Consider the following 19745-nt stretch of genomic DNA (forward strand, 5'->3'; position numbering starts at 1 on the left):
TGTTTCATGACTTCATTGAAATATATGAAATAACCATTGAATAAAGTGAACCTTTTGTCGATTCATGAAGTTGACAATTAATTCGTGTTATGAAAGAATTTTGGGTAATTTTAAAGAAAAAACATTTCAGGTTTCTCTCTGAGATCACAGCATTTCATTAAAATGACAATATTTCCCTTCCAACATATACTTTTGTAAATATTTCCTTTTAGTCTTCTAACCATCAAAATGAATACTGCCACGGTAACTAAGGTGTGATTCTCACTTTCCTTAGAAGAACTAAAATAACATGCCGTTACATCCTTTGTGTGCTCCTTGTGCAGAGGTCTTTGAAGCCATTAGATTTTATTCATTTAAATCTGGTTGTACAGTAATTAAATAACAACAAAATCAAAAGCCATATGATGCCAGAAAACAAAGGTCTATGTACATTATCAAAAGTGCACTGTGTTAACCAGAAAATGAGGGGCACATTTAACATCTCATTGAAAGGAAAAGGTACGAGGAAAGCTTTCAATCGGGTTCACAGCCAGGAGGAGGTAAAATCCTTTCATTATTAACAAATGCTTTAAAATAGCCATTAACTATCAATAATATTAATCTAATGTACAATGTTCATTCTTTTCATCATATCTGCTATTTTATAATATACATTTTAGATGTTAGTATTACGCTATGTGATTATGTAGAAAATACGTATACTGCATTGGTTAATTCCAAACTATTTCTTTGAGGTGTTCAATAGATGCTCAAATTCTTAACTGTGGAAGTCCTGATGGACCTGAAGCAAAAGATGGGTGCTACTGATGCTTGCAGGTACCGTATGTTTCTTCTGGCATCGAAAACAAAGCAGAACAACATGTTACACTTTGCTATCTTTGTGGTTCATCGGTCTGAATGGATTATTTACACAGACAGGTGAAAGACAGGATCACAACCTGATACGTCAGGCCAACGAGTGCTTGAGACGGGATGAATGTACCAGACGGACAATAGGACGAGATTTATTCTTCCACATCGGATGTAGGCCACGTGGCGGCTGCTTATAAATGTGGGTATAAAGTTGGGACTCCTGGTCCGAAAGGCAAATAAATGTGCAGATTTTTTAAAGTGAGGGTGAAAAAGTGGGAAGGAGGAGACAATGTATGTGTCTTCCAGCGATGTTAACGTAAGGAGCCTATAGAAAAGAGCGCTGCATGTCTGTTTGTCCATTAGCATTTGGAGTTAAACAGGCGAATCCCCTGCCCTTCCTCGGTCTCCCTCTTCCTCCCTACACCCGTCTTACTTCCTGACACATGTCTGCCAGCTGAGTCCTCCACAGGCAGCAGACACGATGATGTAAAGGACCACCTGAAGAGAGCACAGAGAGTTCACCGACTGTTAGATTTATCACAACTAAGCAGCTCTGTGAAACGCTTATACAAGACAAATTCCTTTCCAAACCAAGAGCCTTTAGAAAAATCTATCCTATAAAGGTACATTTCTGCTTAAAAAGGTCAGCTTCTAAAGAAGACTATGTCTCCAATAATCGTGATTGTCTACACTTACCAGAGACACCAGCACAACAACGAGCGTCAGTTTGAGGTTCTTCATACACATGGCCCGTGCAAGGTTACGACTCGTGGTTTTAAACGTGACCGACTGGTGGAGCAGCAAAGAAAAAGACAATGAATCACACAACTTGAGAAAAAAAAAAAAGGCTATGCATTGCATAAAGTATGTCTACCCCTTGAAGTGGACGGAAAGGATATATTGTTGTCAAAATCTTTTACAAATAAAAATCTGAGAAGTGGTGCGCACCCCTATCCATCCTGATCTGATACCCCTAAATAAAATCCAGTGTAAGCAATTTCCCACAGAAGTCCAGTATTCAAAATTATCATTTGACAACAAATGTAGTAATGTCCAACTGCAGCCGCTCTAAAACATCACTATCCCTCCTGCTCTCCACAAATGTGACCTTTAGGAAACATGGCAGTGAGAAAATCATTGCTGAAAGAAAGCAAAAAGAAGTAGTCTGCTTTAAGCCCACAGAAGAGGACACAGCATGTCAAAGAAGATACTCTGGTCAGATGAGATCAAAATTTAACTTTTTGGCCTAGATGCAAAACCCCAGTGTAAACAATGATGGTGTGAATGCTTTTCCCACAGCATTTTGTGTTGGTCTATCACATGAAATCCCAATGAAATGCACTGAGGTTTGTGGTTGTAACGTGACAAAGTCTGTATAAGTGCAATGGGTATTAAAACTTTTGCAAGGCACTGTATACAATCTTTACTACTCAATATTATGTCTCAGAAAAGGTGCCGGGCAACCAGAGGTTAACCACTAAATTTTAAAACTCACTGAATCAACCAGATTTTCTGTCTTGTCTATCAGCAACTCCAGCTTCTCTCCTCTCTGAGCTACCAAGTCTGTAAAAAGAACAGAGACAGAAAGGCTAAATAAAAACAATATGAGGCTGGGAAAATCTATCAAACTTCTGAGCCTGTTACCCTCTAATTTCATGTATTATAATGTTGGCTCAGAACATTTACTGTAATTTGAGCAGGAAGGACAAATCCCAGCACTGCCTTGGTAGAAGATCAGGTGGAGCTGCACTGCTAGAACTATGATGATTTAATAAGGTTTAGGGACAAAGATAATAGTACCAACATAAAATTAGCTCTAAGAAAGTTTCCATGACATCTGATTTCCTAATAAAACAAAGCTGTAGGGTTTAACCATTTGTGTTTTTTGCTCTTTACTCTCAGCCACATAAACCAGTCACATTAGCTTATACTCATTCCAAAACTGGACGTTTTCCACTTCTAAAGCTTCTTAAAAATTACTCCTACTACTATTAAATATAAGTTTTGCTGTAAGCCTAAAAAGCCGCTTACCTATGTCGCGGACCATAATACCCTTTAGGTCATCAACTTGCATCTGAGTCTCAGTCACACGATCCGAGCCCCGTGGGTCTGAGTGGTGTTTCTGCAAAAAAAGATAGACGAGAAAGTCAATCTCAAAAAGTACTGATCTTAATTACAAGCAACAGTAAATGTTAACTATATGGCACAGAAAATCTTTTGAACTTAGTGCAGATGAACACTTTTCATATAGCACACTAATATACTAAAGGGGCCAAATAGTGTATCCAAAAAGGATATTTTAGCAATTTCATGATATCAAAGTCTTTATGTCTCAAAAACTTTTAAATATTAAGAATATCTGAAGATGTGCTGATTTCATTTCAACTCAATACATTTTCTATCCCTATTTAATCCCTGCAGTGTTGCTGTGGTGGGTTCTGGTGCCATGTCTCTCACGGGTCAATTAGTGACAATGTTTGTAAGGATTTGACAAAGCAGAAATGGCTAAACGACTGGGTCAAAGCACCTCTGAAGCAGCAGGCTGTTCCCAGTCTAAGGTCAGTATCCATCAAAAGTAGTCTAAAGAAGGAACGGTGGTCAACTGGCAACAGGGGGCACCTGAAGGCCTATTGAAGCACGGGATGGAGAAAAGGCTATCTTAAATGAGTGGAAATGAATAGCTGCAGACCAGTTGGGGTGTCCATGGTGGGCATAATGTAGAGTAAGGGCAATTTAAAGATACAAAGCCAGAGAACCAGGAGAAAATCCATAGATTCACATTAAAAACATGCAAACTCCACACAGAAAGGCTCTGACCAGCGCCCAAACCAGGACCTTATTGCTGTTGTGGTAGGCTAATAAACAGCCCTCATGAGACTTTTTCTTCTGCCTATGATTTTTGGGTACTTACCATCTGGGCTGCAAGTGTAGAGGAGAATTCACTGTTCATGGCATAAGGAAGAGCAGTCTGCGCTCGAGACCCGTATGTAGTCTGGAAGCGCTTCTTGACTTCACTGAGGAAGCTGAATGCACGTGATCTTTCAAAGTCCTGGCACATGCAAGACGTAAACATGAAAAAACACTTACTTAAAGATTGTGTTACTTAATCCAGTACTATGACATACATGTCTAAGGATGCTATGACTGATTCCTTGCATTATTTAAACAGCTATAAAAACTTGTATCACTAAGGCATGGTTTAATGAAAACATCCTTTCTTAATAAATAAAAAATAACCCACAACCCCAGAGCCCAACTGGATTAAATTTATTATTTTTAACATTAAATATATGACTAAAGCAAGCATACACTCACGTCATCTGTGATGCACAGGTAGATGATTCTGTCATGGCAGATGTAATGAAAGAGATAGCTAGAGAAAAAGAAAAGGGGTCAGTCTTGACTCCTGCAGTTCTAATGCTAATGGCACACAGCACATTTCAAATCCAACGGCATGTACACAGCACCAGATTTAGCTCTGGTTGTAACACGCAGCAGGTGTGATTACCTGCTGTGGCTATAGGTGAGTTTGTTATTCTCTGAAGGTATTTTGGCCAAAATCTGCTCCGTGACTTCCAGGAAATTCCCGCCGCACCAGGCATGCTTCGCCAGGATAGTGGTTCCACGAGCCACCACAGCAAAAAGAATCGCCATGGCAACAGCTGGGGGTTTGTTAGGTCTATAATCTGTTATCTATAAAAGGAAACAGCACTCAGTTGTCCAGGGATGAAGACAAACAAAATGAGCTAGAAAGAGCGAGAAGACTCTTTAAAAAAAAAAATGAACAGAAAAGTAAATGCCAGAATGTGCTGTCCAGGAGCACAACAATACAAGTAATATTAGCCTTTAAGCTTATTACCACTGCCTCTTTTGTGTAACCCAGATAATGTCGAGAAGGAAAACCAAAAGCTGGGAAACAACGAGCTTTGTTGTTGTTTAGCAACATATACAGTGGCGTTGGGTGGAAATGAGTGGTTTAACAAAATGCCATTCTCTACACAAACAGAACTAAGACAACTATCAGATATACTTTTTACCTCTATGTATCAATGACGCTTAACGTTCCTCGTTTTGCTCAAACATCTGAGATGTTTTGTCTACATCTGAAAGTGATTCTATTGCTAGCACGCTAGCTAATCCCTTTCTAGTGATTTCTGCTTGCAAATTAGCAACACCGGAAACACAGGTGTGGTATAATCTGGGTAATGTAGTTTCCACATCCCCTTTTGTCATTAACAGTTAACGCTGTATGTTCACTGTCTAAACTACATTTTTTTCGGCTACGTGTGACGTAGTTTAATCGTCAGGCCAGAAAGCACGGGTCAATTTTGCCCTCTGAGAAACATTTCAGGCTACTTACAGACTGCGTCTCTAAATTTCCCGCATTATGAAATGGGGCGTTTAAAAAAACAAAGAACTCGAAAAAATTGTTGCAACATTTGCCACATTTTTAAGTAGTCAGTGAACGTCTCAAGTGAAGCTCGTGTCAATTGTCACGTGTTTTTGATAGTATTGTAAATGGTCTCTTTTTAACTTTTAGGTCATCAACTCATCAATTAAAATGAGCATGAGTGGAAATGATAGACTAAACTGCTCACGACAATATACATTGTTGATTTGATAAAAAAAGATAAAAGACTAAATGACTAAAACAATGGCCACAATTACCACAATGTACCCCAAATAAAAAAATAAAAATAAAATAAAATGATTGCTTAAATATCCATCTAGAGGGTGGAGCTGGCCTAATGAAATACGTTAGTAGTAAATTACTAACAGCCCTGTCAAAATAATTGTGTGCAATATCTTGACATAAAATGCCCCTAGAATTATGGAGGGCCAGAGGTGCCCAAAAACTGGTAAATCTACAGTAGGCCCTAATCATCATTGAAGGAATACCTAAATATAAAATCAACAAATTTAAATACAATGTAAATGACTAAATATGTAATTAATAAAATATTCAACTTACTCTAAAGCACATATTATTAACTCAGCTGATAAAAGAAATGACAAGCAAGATCATGAGCTGAATCATAAAAACTATTTTTGTTTTTGTGAAACATATACATTTTAATATATGTGAAAGTCCTGTCTTACTGAGCAGGCTGCTTCTATACTGGCTAGTGACCATCCAATCAATGTCCTAACAGTGGTGTTGGAAAATGTTTGTCAAACATATTACAGTAGGCAGGGACGTGCACAGACAGACGCTAGGTGGTGCTAGAGCACCTGCCCTTTTATCCTTAGGAGAAAAAAATGCCCTCCTGAAATCTTTTTTTTTTTCTTTTACATGTATAGTTTGGAGCCCAAGGTAAAATTTCTGAATTTAAAGGCCTATAATAGCAGTGCCCCACGTTTTGAAATTAACCCCCCCCCCATTCACCAACACACATACATGTCCCGCCTCGTGTGTCTCTCAACGGAGATGGGCTGCGTGCAGAGCAGAGAGGTGGACCTGCTCTGGTCCAGCTTACCTCTTCTCTCCTCCCCTCCGCCGTCAGACAGAGCCCTGCCCTGCCGACAGGCCGGCTAACCATCCAGGAAACAAACAAAATGAATATACTTGCTTCCTAAACTTCAGATGAAAAAGTTAAAATTTCACCTGCCACCATCTTATCTAAACAGAACAGGCCAATCAATCGGATACCTTTACCCGCTATGTCTTCTATGGCCGCCACCAGGCGCCAGGAGAATGTCTACGATTTAACTCTTAGATTAAATTAGAAGAAAAAGATAAATTCAAATCTATCTCATAGATGTACGTATTACGTTTGCTATAATGGTCCATGATGACTTCTGTTTGACTCATGTTTTTTTTGTATTGCAAATACGGCCAAATGAGCTGTTTAACATTACAATTCATATACTACTAAAATACCTTTAATAAAGTTCAGTAAATGTGGGGCATGTAGGCTAAGTTGTATTTTCTACTTCTGTGTGTGTAAAAATGATGATGTGATCAGAATATTTTATTTTCTAAATAGCAGACATCTTATCAGTTCTCAGGACTTGTAATCTCATTCATTTTTATCCTCTAAGAATAATTTCTGTCATATATCACACTGGCTACATGCAGAAGTATAGAGGATTCTTTTTATGATCATATTCTCTGATGTTGGTTTCATTTTGACTATAAAGATTTTACAACCGAGGCCAAGGTACTCGACTGGAAAAGGGTGGCTTGTCCTCTTCAGGTTGGAGGGAAGTTCCTGCCTCAAGTGGAGGAGTTTAAGTATCTCGGGATCTTGTTCACAAGTGAGGGAAGAATGGAGCGGGAGATCGACAGACGGATTGGTGCGGCTGCCACAGTAATGGGGGCGCTGTGCCGGTCCGTTGTGGTGAAGAGAGAGCTGAGCCGAAAAGCAAAGCTCTCAATTTACTGGTCGGTCTACGTTCCTACCCTCACCTATGGCCATGAACTTTGGGTCATGACCAAAAGAACGAGATCCCGGATACAAGCGGCTGAAATGAGCTTCCTCCGTAGGGTGGCGGGCACTCCCTTAGAGATAGGGTGAGGAGCTCGGCCATCCGGGAGGGGCTTGGATTAGAGCCGCTGCTCCTCCACCTCGAGAGGAGCCAGTTGAGGTGGGCTGGGGCATCTATACCGGATGCCTCCTGGACGCCTTCCTCGGGAGGTGTTCCAGGCACGTCCCACCGGGAGGAGGCCCAGGACACGCTGGAGGGACTATGTCTCTCGGCTGGCCTGGGAACGCCTTGGGCTCCCCCTGGAGGAGCTGGAGGAGGTGTCTGGAGAGAGGGACGTCTGGGTGTCTCTGCTGAGTCTGGTGCCCCCGCGACCCGGTCCCGGATAAGCGGAAGACGATGAGTACGAGTACGAGATTTTACAACTCATTTTCTGGGTATAGTTGATTTACGCTCTAGAATGGTCACTGGTTACTCTCATTTCTGAAGATAACTCATTCAGTGTGACCAACCTGGTAAATTTGGCAGTGTAACCTGCTTTGCTACAACATAAGGTTATTTGGTGCAGAAGACATTTTGTGATAAAAGTACAGAATGATATAGTCAAGACAAACACGTTGTGCTCAGTGTGTAAAAAGGAAAACATGAAGGATAACGTAAGTTTCAAATTTGACTCAGGAAGTTCAGGTTGTGAATCAGTAATCTAACTTTAAATCAATCTATGATCATTTTGTTGCCTTATTAATCTTAAGAATTTAGTAAAATACATTCTTGTTTTGAGTTTTTTTTCCTGGGTGGTCATTTCCCTTCAACCCACAGGACAGTTTGTTTTGGGGGTGCTTAGTAATACATATAAATTATGTTCATGCTATGCCTGCAATAAATCTCACACTACAAAGGCAACCGACAGCTCCATGTGCCGCACAAGGTGCCCTTTTTTTCCACTTGAGCACCTGCCCCCCAAAATGTCTGTGCACGCCACTGACAGTAGGCAAATTAACTTAATGTCACCCAAAATCAACTCTACCGCATTGACCAAAGTTGTAAGCATTATGATTTAAAATAAACGTCTTTTGATATGATGATGATGTTGTCCATGCCTGAGTTTTCATAGTAACTCCATTTTGGTTCGATATTGTGGTTAGAGAGCACGGTGCAGAAACACACGTCGGATCAAAGCGTCTTCCTCCTGCCTGTCAGACAAAGGTGAGGGCTTTAAACCCACCGGGATCATATTGACGGACGTAGCGAGACCCTGAAGCATGGCCGGGGAAGGCGAAAAGAAACCGGTGCTTGAAATGGTAAGACGTAGAAAAAAATCTTTCATGTTTATTAGTGTTTTAACCCACACGATCTTCTCGACATCAAGCTGAACGGAGAGGTTATCATTGGATAGCAGGAGCCAATGTTAGCACCTAAACCACTTGTTCTCTCCTCACGTGTGTAGCTGGAGCAGCTAGCAACGTCAAAACAGTCATTTCTCTTCAACCTGAACAACTATGCAGTTGGTTTAGTGCAAGCTTAGGCATTTCTGCAGTGAATTGTCTTAAATTAGATTTAGCTAACACCCGATGAGTGTTGTAACGTGTGTATTTTTTGGCAGCTGGCTAACCCGGGGGTGCTTCACTGTCGGACAGCATTTTCTAATATTTCCTGAGTATTTTCAGATTATTTCCCCTAGCTTCTTAGTATTTAGCTTGTCAGCCATGTAAACAATGTAATATATGTACAGTCTTTATTGGCTTTATTGTGCACACAGGTAACAAAATTGGTGTAGATTACTGTTCTGGATTTATTGCTCCAGAAAGATCCTCTTAAAGCTTTGTTAATGACATCAATAAGAGTTGTGGTTTCTTTCATGGTGGTTTTATTGGGCACAACTTTCATTTGTTTAGTAAACTTAAACTTTAAAAACTCCTTAATAATTGTGTTGTTGTTGGTTCGGCTGTCGTTTTTCCATAAAAGTTTAATTAGTTGTTGGGATCTGGTATCTGCAAATATTCTTCCAGAAAATATCTGTACAGAAAGTATACTCACTATGAACCACAACAAAAAAGTCACTGGCAGGTAATCTAACCAGCTCTCAATATTTCATTATAATGCAGTGTTCCTTTATAGGTCTTACAGTCTTGTGTGTTGGATCCATTTTGATACTTTTGTTATTAAAGGTTATTGCATTTGTAGCCTGTGTTGCAGATTCTGCATTATATTCACATTCATCTTTGATACATTGCAGAGTAAAGAGTAATAACCCATGACCACGTCATCCCTCATTTTGTTTTTTTTTTTTTTTTTTTTACAAATAAAAGCCTGACATTTAGATGTGCTTTCATTACTCTGATGTCTCTAAATAGGATCCAGGGCAACCAATTACTTTTAGAAATCACCAAATTAGTAACTGAAGTGTCATGAAGAAAGCCATTAATGAAAGAAAGCCATTAAGATATTCTGGTTGCAGTTTGGCAAACGCCATGTCAAATAAGATTTAAATCTTTTTTGGCCACAATATAACACACCTTCCCATTGTTAAAACATGGCGGAGATGGCGGCATGCTGTGGGGATGTTCTTATGGGGGGATGGATGGAGCTATATACAGGGCTGTCATGGAAGAAAACCTACACAAATAAACTACACACTTTTCAAAGTATTTGTATTTGTATAAACGTTTGGAAACCAAGTACCCCCCGCCAGCCACCTTGACAAATATGTGCTACTTCAACATGGTGTATCATAAAAGTACCAGTATACAGAGGTATGTGCTTTTAACATGATGTTTGTAGTCATTTACAATAAACAGACTGAGCAACTAAGTTAATGTGTGTCTGCCACCAGATGCCATGAAATCTTCAGCGTGTAATTAAAGTGTACACATGCCTCATAATGTCATTAAACACAGCTTCATTTGGGTGATGTACTTCTAGCAGTTAAGTTAATGAGAAACGCTCATGTATGTATCAGTATTATGCTAGTATATGCTAAGCCATATTCATGTACCCACCATCCACCCACCTCCGCCTGACTTCAGCTGTGTTCATCTTTAAAACAGAACTTTCTCATTTGTGGACTCAGAGCTAAACGTATGAGACACGAATTACGTCTTTGTGGATGTTGCTGTGTAACGTGTCACACGGATGCTCTCCTGTAAACAGGTCCAGGCTGACGGGGCCGATGACGGGTGTGTGACGTTCGTGATGCACAATGAGGACCATACGCTGGGCAACTCCCTCAGATATATGATCATGAAGAAGTCAGTGATTTATGTTTATTTTTCTAAACTATAGCTTTCATGGCAAGAAGTTCAGTCTGTTTTCTCCTTTCGTGTTTTTCCACACACCTGGAGGGAGGGACAGCTTCCTCCCAAAGCAGGCATAATTAAGTCAGCTCATGATATTCATGATATATTGACCTCCCTGTTTGCCTTTGTCAGCCCGGAGGTGGAGTTCTGTGGCTACACCATCACCCATCCTTCCGAGAGCAAGATCAACTTTCGTATCCAGACACGAGGTCAGCCTCTTCACACCACATCTTATCTACAGAGCTTAGCTAAAGTTTTCACTCCGCCTGAACTTTTAGAACCACCATGTTAGAACCACAAACTTCAAAGGATTTTAGCTGAACACAAAGGAGCATTGTTCAAGCCTTCATCCAAAAAAAGGAAACAGTACGTTGAACACTGCAAACCCACTAAGACATTGCCACCTAAAGGTCAAGCTGGTAGAGCATTGATTGGAAAAGCAGCCATGTGGCTTTTGTGAACTCTGGAGGAGCCTCAGAGATTAAAATAAAATAGAAATATGCTTTATCGTCCTTCACTGGGGAAATTCAGGTGTACCGGCAGCAAAAAGACAGACAAATGGAACATGCACGTACACAAAGGTAAAAAAAAAACCCCATAAAAAACAAAAAGAGAATGTACAAGAAGGAAAACATCTACAGAATTAGAAAAAAAAAATAATGCACAGTTTTAAAAAAATTACCGATCAGGTTGGAGAATTTGTTGACAGAACAACTATTAGTTGTGGACTCCACCAATCTGAACTTTAATAAAAAGTAAAATTAGGAAATCCATGACAAACATGTAGAAGACCGTGCTGTGGTCAGGCGAGACCAAATATGAACTTTTATACCAGCATGCAAAGCAATGTTTGGTGGAAACCTTAAGCATATCAACCTGAACACACCCCCCTTATGGTGAAACATGGTAGTGGCAGCATCATGCTGATGGGAGGCTTTTCTTTAGCAGGTACCAGGAAACTAGTTAGAGTTGTTTGGATGATGGACGGATTAAAGACTGGAGTCTAGGGTGGAGATTCAACTCTCAGCTGAACAACAGCCCTAATCAACCCTAAAAAATTTGCAGCTGCTTGTTGGTAGCAAAAAGTGGTTCTACAAAGTATCAACGCTAAGGGACTAAATACAAGTTTTAAAAGCCATATATCCTCTTCCTTTCACTTCACAATGATGCACTACTTTTTGCTGGTCCATCACATAAAACTCAAGTAAAATATATTGATGTTTGTAGCTGTAACATGAAAAATTTGAGACGGTTGAAGGGGGGGAACGAGTTGTTCCAGATTAGTTTCTTTACACGCATGTAGGGAAGCTGAAAGAGGATTCTCCGTCTGGGTTTGGGTTACAAAGTAAACACACCGATTAGAGTCTTGTGCCTTCACTCAGTTGCACAAGAAATGTTGAACTCAGAGTCACACATGTGCTCACACACAAACGGTTCGGAGGGATTATCTCTTTAAAAATATTCTGTCCGTCATTTTGCCATTAAAAAAAAACAGCAGCCCCATCACATGAAAGGACTTTGCAAATATATGGAAAGCAACTTCTTGTTTTTGAATTCGTGGAGGATCTGTAATCATAGCTTCATCATAGTGAAACACGACTGGCTTTCAGACTCTCGCCTTCAGACGTCTGTGTATTAAAGGCTGGTTCTTGTTTATATCTGCCTTTATTACATCCCACTGTAAGCAAAGGGAAAATGGATGAAAGTTATTTCTGTTAGTATGGGAATCAGTTTGATTGCTCTATTTACTTCTGTTAGATAAATTATTAGGGTAATGTCAAATCATTTGCCCTGCCTCAACCTTTTTTCATCATTTGCCACATTTGGTTTATTTTATGCATGAAATCTCTTATCTGTTCAAAAAACTAAAAGTTTCATCCAGATTTCAGCATGCTTTAAGCTTTTTAGCTCAACCTTTGGTAGTTTTAGCAGGTGTGGTTTGATGATTTTAAATAAAAACAAAAACAACCAAACCTTTTCCTCAATTTGTTATTCGCAACGTTTCATTTACTTCTCATATAAAACAGCATAAGCTGTGTGGCTCCTGTTTCTTAGACAAAATTAGAAAAAACTTGCATGGTATTATTTTTGAGTTAATGATTTCTACATGTTTGATTACTCTTGGAGGGCCTTGTTTTAAATGACCCCTGTAGGTGTAGTGGGATAAAAATCAGATGTCAGTGGAGGGAAGTCCAGTCTCTGATTTTTCATACTTAACTCTACGTGTGAAAGGGCCTATCAGAGGGAGCAGAGGGAGGGCAATGGGGCACTTTAAAAGCAGAGATCTTCCATTAAGGTTCAGAAACAAATGTTTATGGAAGCACAATATCCACTACTGTTCATTTATAGTTTGAGGCTTGCAGCATATTATGTTTTGCATCATTATGGACATTTTTATCCATTTAGACAAACTCTTGATCAAGCTGCCATTTTTGCTGTATTAACACACATGGTGCAGCTTTTATTGTAAGAAAATTTGAAATCAAAATTTTTGCAACACACCTTTACAACACATAAATAACTACCCTCTCGGATCATTAGGAACAACGCCGTCCGCTTCCAGAAAATGCTTTAAAGCTTCACAGATTCATGTTTTTTCGCCACAAATCTTTTGAACAATTTTTGCTCTGCTCAGAAGTTCAAACATTCAACAATTCTGAGGAACTTAATGCTTTGTAAGAACTTTTAATTATATGCGGCTCATATTTTGCCATAGAATAACTTAGTTGGGTTGGTGGGTTGTTTTAATTGGCCATGGGTGTGCTAGTGATAAACCAAAATATTGACTTTTATGCTTTATCTTTTGTGTAGCTTCCAATTGAAGATGTGATACCTACAAATAATGTAATGGAGTATAATGCAATATTAGTTGCTGGGTTTCAGTTTTCTGTTAATCAGCATAAAAACTTTCTAGATAAAATATTTCTTCTATAATGTTTTTTTTTTTTACAACAGTTTGGTTTTATTGAACATTTTCTTTTTTCACTAAATCACACTAATATCGCATGCTGTTTCTTTAATATCTATGGCTTTACAAACAGAAATTAAGATAAAATAGTGATCAAAGTCTTACTGTAAAAAACAATCATGGTACAATATTTTTGACCCCTCAGGTCATCATTTAGGACTGGAGGGCTACATTTCTTTGGTTAGGTTCAGTCAGTTTCTGAAGGAAGGGAAATCAGTTTTCCTCTGATCGTTTCAGGGGGGATTCCAGCTGTGGAGCCACTGCGAAATGGCCTCAACGATCTCCATGATGTTTGTCAACATGTCCTCAACACTTTTCAGGTACACTTGTGTGCCCGTTTTTGCTGTGATGTCTTACAAAGGGAAAAACTGTGTTTGACATGTCTAAAAACGGGATTAATCCTGTATGTACCTTTTAGCACTTGCTGGCCTATCTGCCTTTGCAGTAAGTTAGATTGTTGTCCCTACAGAAGCTAACAGTTTGTCACTGTAGGACAGGGGTTCCCAAAGTGGGGGTCGGGACCCCTCAGAGGGTTGCGAGACGATTTTCAGAATCATTGTGATGTGACCCCTGAGGCGTATGGATGACCAAAAGGGACAAAATTGAATAAATGTCCTATTAAATATTTGAATTGTACCATTTATTTCTTTATACATTGTGAAATAATTAAATATAACATTAAATTATAAAACTACATCTATTCAGTGACTATATAAATATAGAGTGATTTAATTATATGTATTTTTAGGAGATCGCCAATAAGGGGTCGCCAGTATTGTTATTTTGGGGGTCACAGGCTGAAATGTTTGGGAGCCGCTGCTGTAGACGATGACATCATCCACAGGTTGAGCACGGATTTGAATGGATGGCCAGAAGCAAAACGTGAAGAACTCCTCAGAGGCAGATTGTTTGAAATTATGCCTTTTAACAATGCAATATTATCACACCTCATTGCAAACAGGTTGACCTTTTAAGGCTGGAAAATCACAGCAAGAAAACTTAAAATTCAAAATATTTCACCATATTTTTGACTCTGCGTTCACTTGTTTCGCAAGTGACACAAATACACGTGACGGCATGTGTAGCGCAGTAATTCAAGTAATTGCGCAACTAATGTTGAAATCGTGATGGGAAAGCAGTAAACATGTTTTCAGCTAATTCCAGCTTATTGAGCAGAATTACATCGTCGTTTCTAGTCGAGTCAAGTTTATTTAAATAGCGCTTTTCAGCAACAAGGCACTCAAGGCGCTAGACATAAGGAAAAACATTACAATGGTACAGAAAATCAAAAAACACAGGTAAAAAAAAAGAGAATAGAATGATGGATAAGAAAATGACAGGAAAATTGGACTGAAAACTTTAATAATGTTTAGATAACACATCCAAAGGCCACTCTAAACAAATCCGTTTTTAATCTTGATTTAAAGCAATTAAATAAATAAAGCAAATCCAGATTAGTGGAGCATAAGAACTAAAAGCTTCTTCTCCATGTTTGGTTCTGGTTCTGGGTATGCAGAGTAGATTTGAGCCAGAAGACCTGAGAGGTCTGGGTGGTTGATACACTGACAACAAGTCTGTAATGTATTTTGATGCTAAGCCATTCAGTGATTTATAGACTAACAGAAGTATTTTAAAGTCTATTATCTGAGCTACAGGGAGCCAGTGTAGGGACTTTAGAACCGGGTTGATGTGCTCTACTTTCTTAGTTCTAGTGAGGATGCGGGCAGCAACGTTCTGGATCAACTGCAGCTGTCTGATCGACTTTTTAGGGAGACCTATGAAGACACCGTTGCAGTAATCAATTCTACTAAAAATGAATGCATAAATTAGTTTTTCAAGGTCCTGCTGAGACATTAGTCCTTTAATCCTGGAGACGTTCTTTAGGTGAGAGAGATGTTCTTCTAGCACACTGTTGTTGTCGGCTGATTAGATAACTAGATGGCACTGTTGGACCACAGTCTGTGCTCTTAGACAGATGAACTCTCTAATAAGGCTTCTACAGTTGTTTTTATTGCTGCATTAGTTTTGCCATTTGATTTGAAACGGCTGCAGATAAAGCTTCCCTTTGATCAAAGTGTTCTTCAGTTCATTTGGCTCAGCCACTAATTGTTTGAATGTTCATGGCACATAAAAGCTCAAACTATCTGGTTTATGAGCTACGTCTGCTTCTGGTTCACCTTTTAAAAACTTCACAGCAGCTGTTGGATCCAATCTGTCCAGTTATTTGTCTTTGCTCTTTTTCTTTTACAGTCATATGTCGTTCTAGTCTGAAAGTCTGGCTCAGTCATTCCTAGGCTCGCCTTTTTTTGTCGACTCGCTACCAAAGCTGAGAATACACTTAGATGTTTGTCTACTAGGGAAGATCACCAGTCATCCCTCTGAGTCAGTTGTCAACAACATTGCTCCTCGGAAAGGGTCCAACTTTCTGGTCGCCATGGGGTTTCTGTTTCTTGGAAACGAAGCAACAGAAGAACCCTCCTTTCCAGACTGGGCTCAAACTTTAGGTTCTAAGCTGGCACAGTTCTGCAGGCCTTGCTAAAAGTATTAATGCTCCGAAAGCGTTTTCCCCATTGTATTTTTCTTGTTAGAACAACAAATTTTTATTTATTTTATGAGAATTTTATATGACATACCAACACAGAGAGCATAATTCTGAACTGGAAGGTAAATGGTTGTGAAACGTTTTACAAATAAACATCTAAAAATTGTGGTGTGCATTTCTCTTCAGCCCTGTTTACTCTGATACCCCATTAAGAAAATTTGCCACAATTATCTTTAAAAATCACCTAATTAGTGATGTGAATCGTCCTGTGTGTAATTTCCAGTGCTTTCACATCAAACCTTTGGAACCTTCTTTCAGGTTCTGGAGCAGGTCACGCTGATGTGAACCCAACTCAGACCCAGTAACGGACCAGAGAACCGTAACCTGGTACGGTTAAAAGTGCCGGTCTTCCCACAGTTCATCCAGATCCTGGAGTGGTTGCTTGCAGTGTAACTGTGCTGTTGCCAGTGTACCATTAGAATTGATGTAAGAGTAGTGCTTTTGAGTGGAAGAAGAAGAAAAACGCAGTAAGAGCGTGAATCCGAAGACAGTAGAGTTTGAAAATGTCTCGTGGGGCTACATGGAGTAGTGAAGAGGTGCAGGCGCACAACTACATTTGAAAACCAAAGTAGCAACAGAAACCCAGATGAGACGGGCTAAATTCCTCATACTATTTTTCTTCTCAATCAGAGCAATACTGCCCCTGAAACAATCCATTGCAACTGCTTGATGTTGTTTGGTCCGGTCTGAAAAAATCTTTGTGTGAAAGAAAACTGGTCAACTGAAGGTGTGAATTTTCTCAGTTGTATCTATTATCTGGACTGGACCAGCAGTGTCAATGCGCCTTTAATCTCAGTATAAATGCAGCTGCTCTGGCCTCAGAGGTTCGAACATCAGAGATCAAACAGCATAATGAAGACCAAGGAACACAGCAGACAGGGCAGCTGGAAAGCTGTGGAGAACTTTCATGCAGGGTTAGATGACAGAACAATATCTCAGACTTTGATCTCAGAGGACTTTAATTCATTATAGGAAGTGGAGTACCGCACAACTCCAAATCTACCAAGACAGGGCCACCCATCCTGGCCAGGCAAAGAGAGCAGTAAACAGAGAAGCAGCCAAGTCACACATGATCGTTTCAGAGGAGCCTTAGAGATCTACAGCTATTGTGGGAGAATCTGTTGAGAGCACAGTTCTTAGGCATGCTCTACAAATCCTGGAAGAAAACCTCTTAGAGGCTGCTAAAGACTGGGTTGGAGGTTACCTTCAAGCAGGAAAATAACCGTGGACATACATCCAGAGTTACAATGGAAGGGCTTTCAGATAGAGCAATGGCTTTCAACCCTGATCCTCAGGGTCCACTTCCCTTCATGGTTTAGATGTTCCAGCACACATAGTTTTAAATGATTGCATTACCTCCTCAGGATACCATTGAGTGCTTCAGAAGCCTGTTGATAACTCATTTATTTAGTTGAGATGTGTGGCAGCAGTGTAACACCTAAATCATGTATGGCAGTGGGTCTCTGAGGACCAGGGTGGAGAACCACTGAGTTAAGGGTGTCCAAGTCCAGTCTCTGAGAGCCACAGTCCTGCAATGTTTAGATGCATTCCTCCACTAACACGGCTGAATGACCTTCTCAGCATGTCATCAAGTTCTGCAGAAGCCTGGTAATGACCCAGTTATTTTATTTACGTGTGATGGAGCAGCGATACATTAAAAAGCTGCAGGACAGTAGCTCTCAGGGACTGGAGTTGGAGACCCGTTGATTAGATCAAAGCCTGTTCATGTGTTAGAATGGCCCAGTCAAAGTCCAGACCTAAATCCAATTGAGAAACTTTGGCAAGACTTGAATATTGCTCTTCAAGGGGTTTTTCATCCAATCTGACTGAGCTTAAGATACTTGAGGTACAGATTTTCTCAGATTTGGACTTATAATACATTTTGAAAACCATGTTTCATATTTTTCCACTTCAGACTTATGCACTCCTCTTTGTTGAGCCTTATTAAAAACCCGGTAAAACAAATTGAAAGTTGTGGTTGCAATGTGGCGAGAAAAGCTTTGGTTTATGCACACCGTGGGACTGCTTGTTTTCTTCTGTTACAGGCAAGAGTTAATGAGTTCAAAGAAGGGCAGGAGCAGCCTATGGAATAAACATCACACCTCAATTCAACAAGAACTCGCTCCTCAAAGGTCCTAGAAACGTCACGTTTAAATACTTGTACAGTTTTTTATTATTATTATTTTGTATGTTGCTGTAATTGACGTATAATGTTTGATAAACATATATCAATGTTGCCTTTCATTCCTGTGCTGCCTGACTAACAAGTAAAATATTTTCGAGCATAAAACTGGCCTGCAAGAACTTTGATTTCCCCCTTGTTTGCATGTGTCTTTCACTCAGGCAATGGACTTGTTCTGGGATATTTAATTTCACAACTCATAAAGCAGCATTTTTGAAAGATGTCTAAATTTGAAGCAAACTGTGTCAAACAGCAGAATCTCCTCATCATGAGTCCCTCTGAGGGCAGGTCGGATAAGCAAGGAAGCACTCAAGGCTGGTATGTCCTTATTAGCAGAGGAATGTGGTGTCAGGGACTTAATATGGAGCTGGAGGGACAGGGGAAAATGAGGGGAGAAAAGTGTGAATAATAAGCTTGAAGTTGGTTGAGGGTAATCACATCACATGTTCATGCGGGACCAGAATGTAAAAATGGTTCACTGAACAAAATAAATGGGTGTTAGAAGAGTACTTGCTAAAACAAGGAGTTGACTTAGTTTTGAAAGCATGGCTGAAATTTGAGGAAAATAAGGTATTTGTTTTCTGTCAGAGAATGAATTGACTAGATCATCAACATTATGTCTGTCAGGTAACAGAGTTAGAGCCAACACTTGGCCCTGTTAAGCTTTGTATAAACATTTAAAATGGTGGGAAACTGCTTGCTTTGTCTTTAAGGGCAAATTTGTCTTCAACCACCATTGAGCTTCACTAATAATTTATGTTCAATGTTTAATCTGAATATAATCCTTTGGGAATTGAAGAGATGATGTCTTTTTTTCTGGACTGAATGAAAATCTGTCCGTCTCAAAATCATTTCCGTTTAGTTCATTTGTTTGGCATCATAGTTTCAGGACACCTTACATAAACTGCTCCAATGTGTAATAAATATTCACTTCAGAGGGATTTCCATTCAGATGTTCACTTAAAGTTTTGCTTTCTTTTCTACTTTTAGATAACATAAGAACCACAGGTGAACTGAAAATCTTTAAGATAAGATGAAGCACTCGTTAAAATGTTTTAATCTAATGTAGTTCCGGTTACATCTCAATAAATGTATTAATTATTGAAATGTTCATTTATTTTAGTCATTCAGTTCAACTATTCAATTCATTACACATTACACATATACATTTCAATTGTTTATTTCTGTCCATTTAGATGAATGTAACTTAAAACTGAATTTAGTTTCTCAGAATTTTAAAAATTACTTAACAGCAACAAACAAACATTTTTTTAATAAAAAGATGTCGGCCTATTGAAACATGTCCATGCAGCATACAGTAACCAACCAAGTATTGGTTGGTGCTCCTTTTGCAATAATTACTGCATCAATGCAATGTGGCATGGAGGTGATCAGCTTGTTGCTCTGCTCAGGTCTAAT

General features: G+C 39.4%; 2 protein-coding genes across 2 annotated transcripts; one reads left to right on the plus strand and one right to left on the minus strand.

Annotated features, from left to right (window-relative positions):
- Window positions 1–303: 303 nt before the first annotated feature.
- On the minus strand, window positions 304–4942 carry sybl1 (synaptobrevin-like 1). The gene is made up of 8 exons (XM_047352603.1): window positions 4890–4942; window positions 4361–4545; window positions 4168–4225; window positions 3764–3901; window positions 2884–2974; window positions 2348–2415; window positions 1549–1641; window positions 304–1350 (listed from the first exon to the last, which is right to left on the minus strand). Exons 2-8 carry the CDS (start codon window positions 4504–4506, stop codon window positions 1282–1284), a joined length of 663 nt encoding a protein of 220 aa, XP_047208559.1. The 5' UTR covers window positions 4507–4545; window positions 4890–4942; the 3' UTR covers window positions 304–1281.
- A 3484-nt stretch (window positions 4943–8426) lies between these two features.
- On the plus strand, window positions 8427–18434 carry polr1d (RNA polymerase I and III subunit D). The gene is made up of 5 exons (XM_047354636.1): window positions 8427–8579; window positions 10429–10526; window positions 10707–10783; window positions 13780–13862; window positions 18190–18434. Exons 1-5 carry the CDS (start codon window positions 8541–8543, stop codon window positions 18235–18237), a joined length of 345 nt encoding a protein of 114 aa, XP_047210592.1. The 5' UTR covers window positions 8427–8540; the 3' UTR covers window positions 18238–18434.
- The last annotated feature ends 1311 nt before the right edge of the window (window positions 18435–19745 follow it).

Source organism: Girardinichthys multiradiatus, chromosome 23 (genome assembly GCF_021462225.1).
Source record: "Girardinichthys multiradiatus isolate DD_20200921_A chromosome 23, DD_fGirMul_XY1, whole genome shotgun sequence".
Lineage (NCBI taxonomy): Eukaryota > Metazoa > Chordata > Actinopteri > Cyprinodontiformes > Goodeidae > Girardinichthys > Girardinichthys multiradiatus.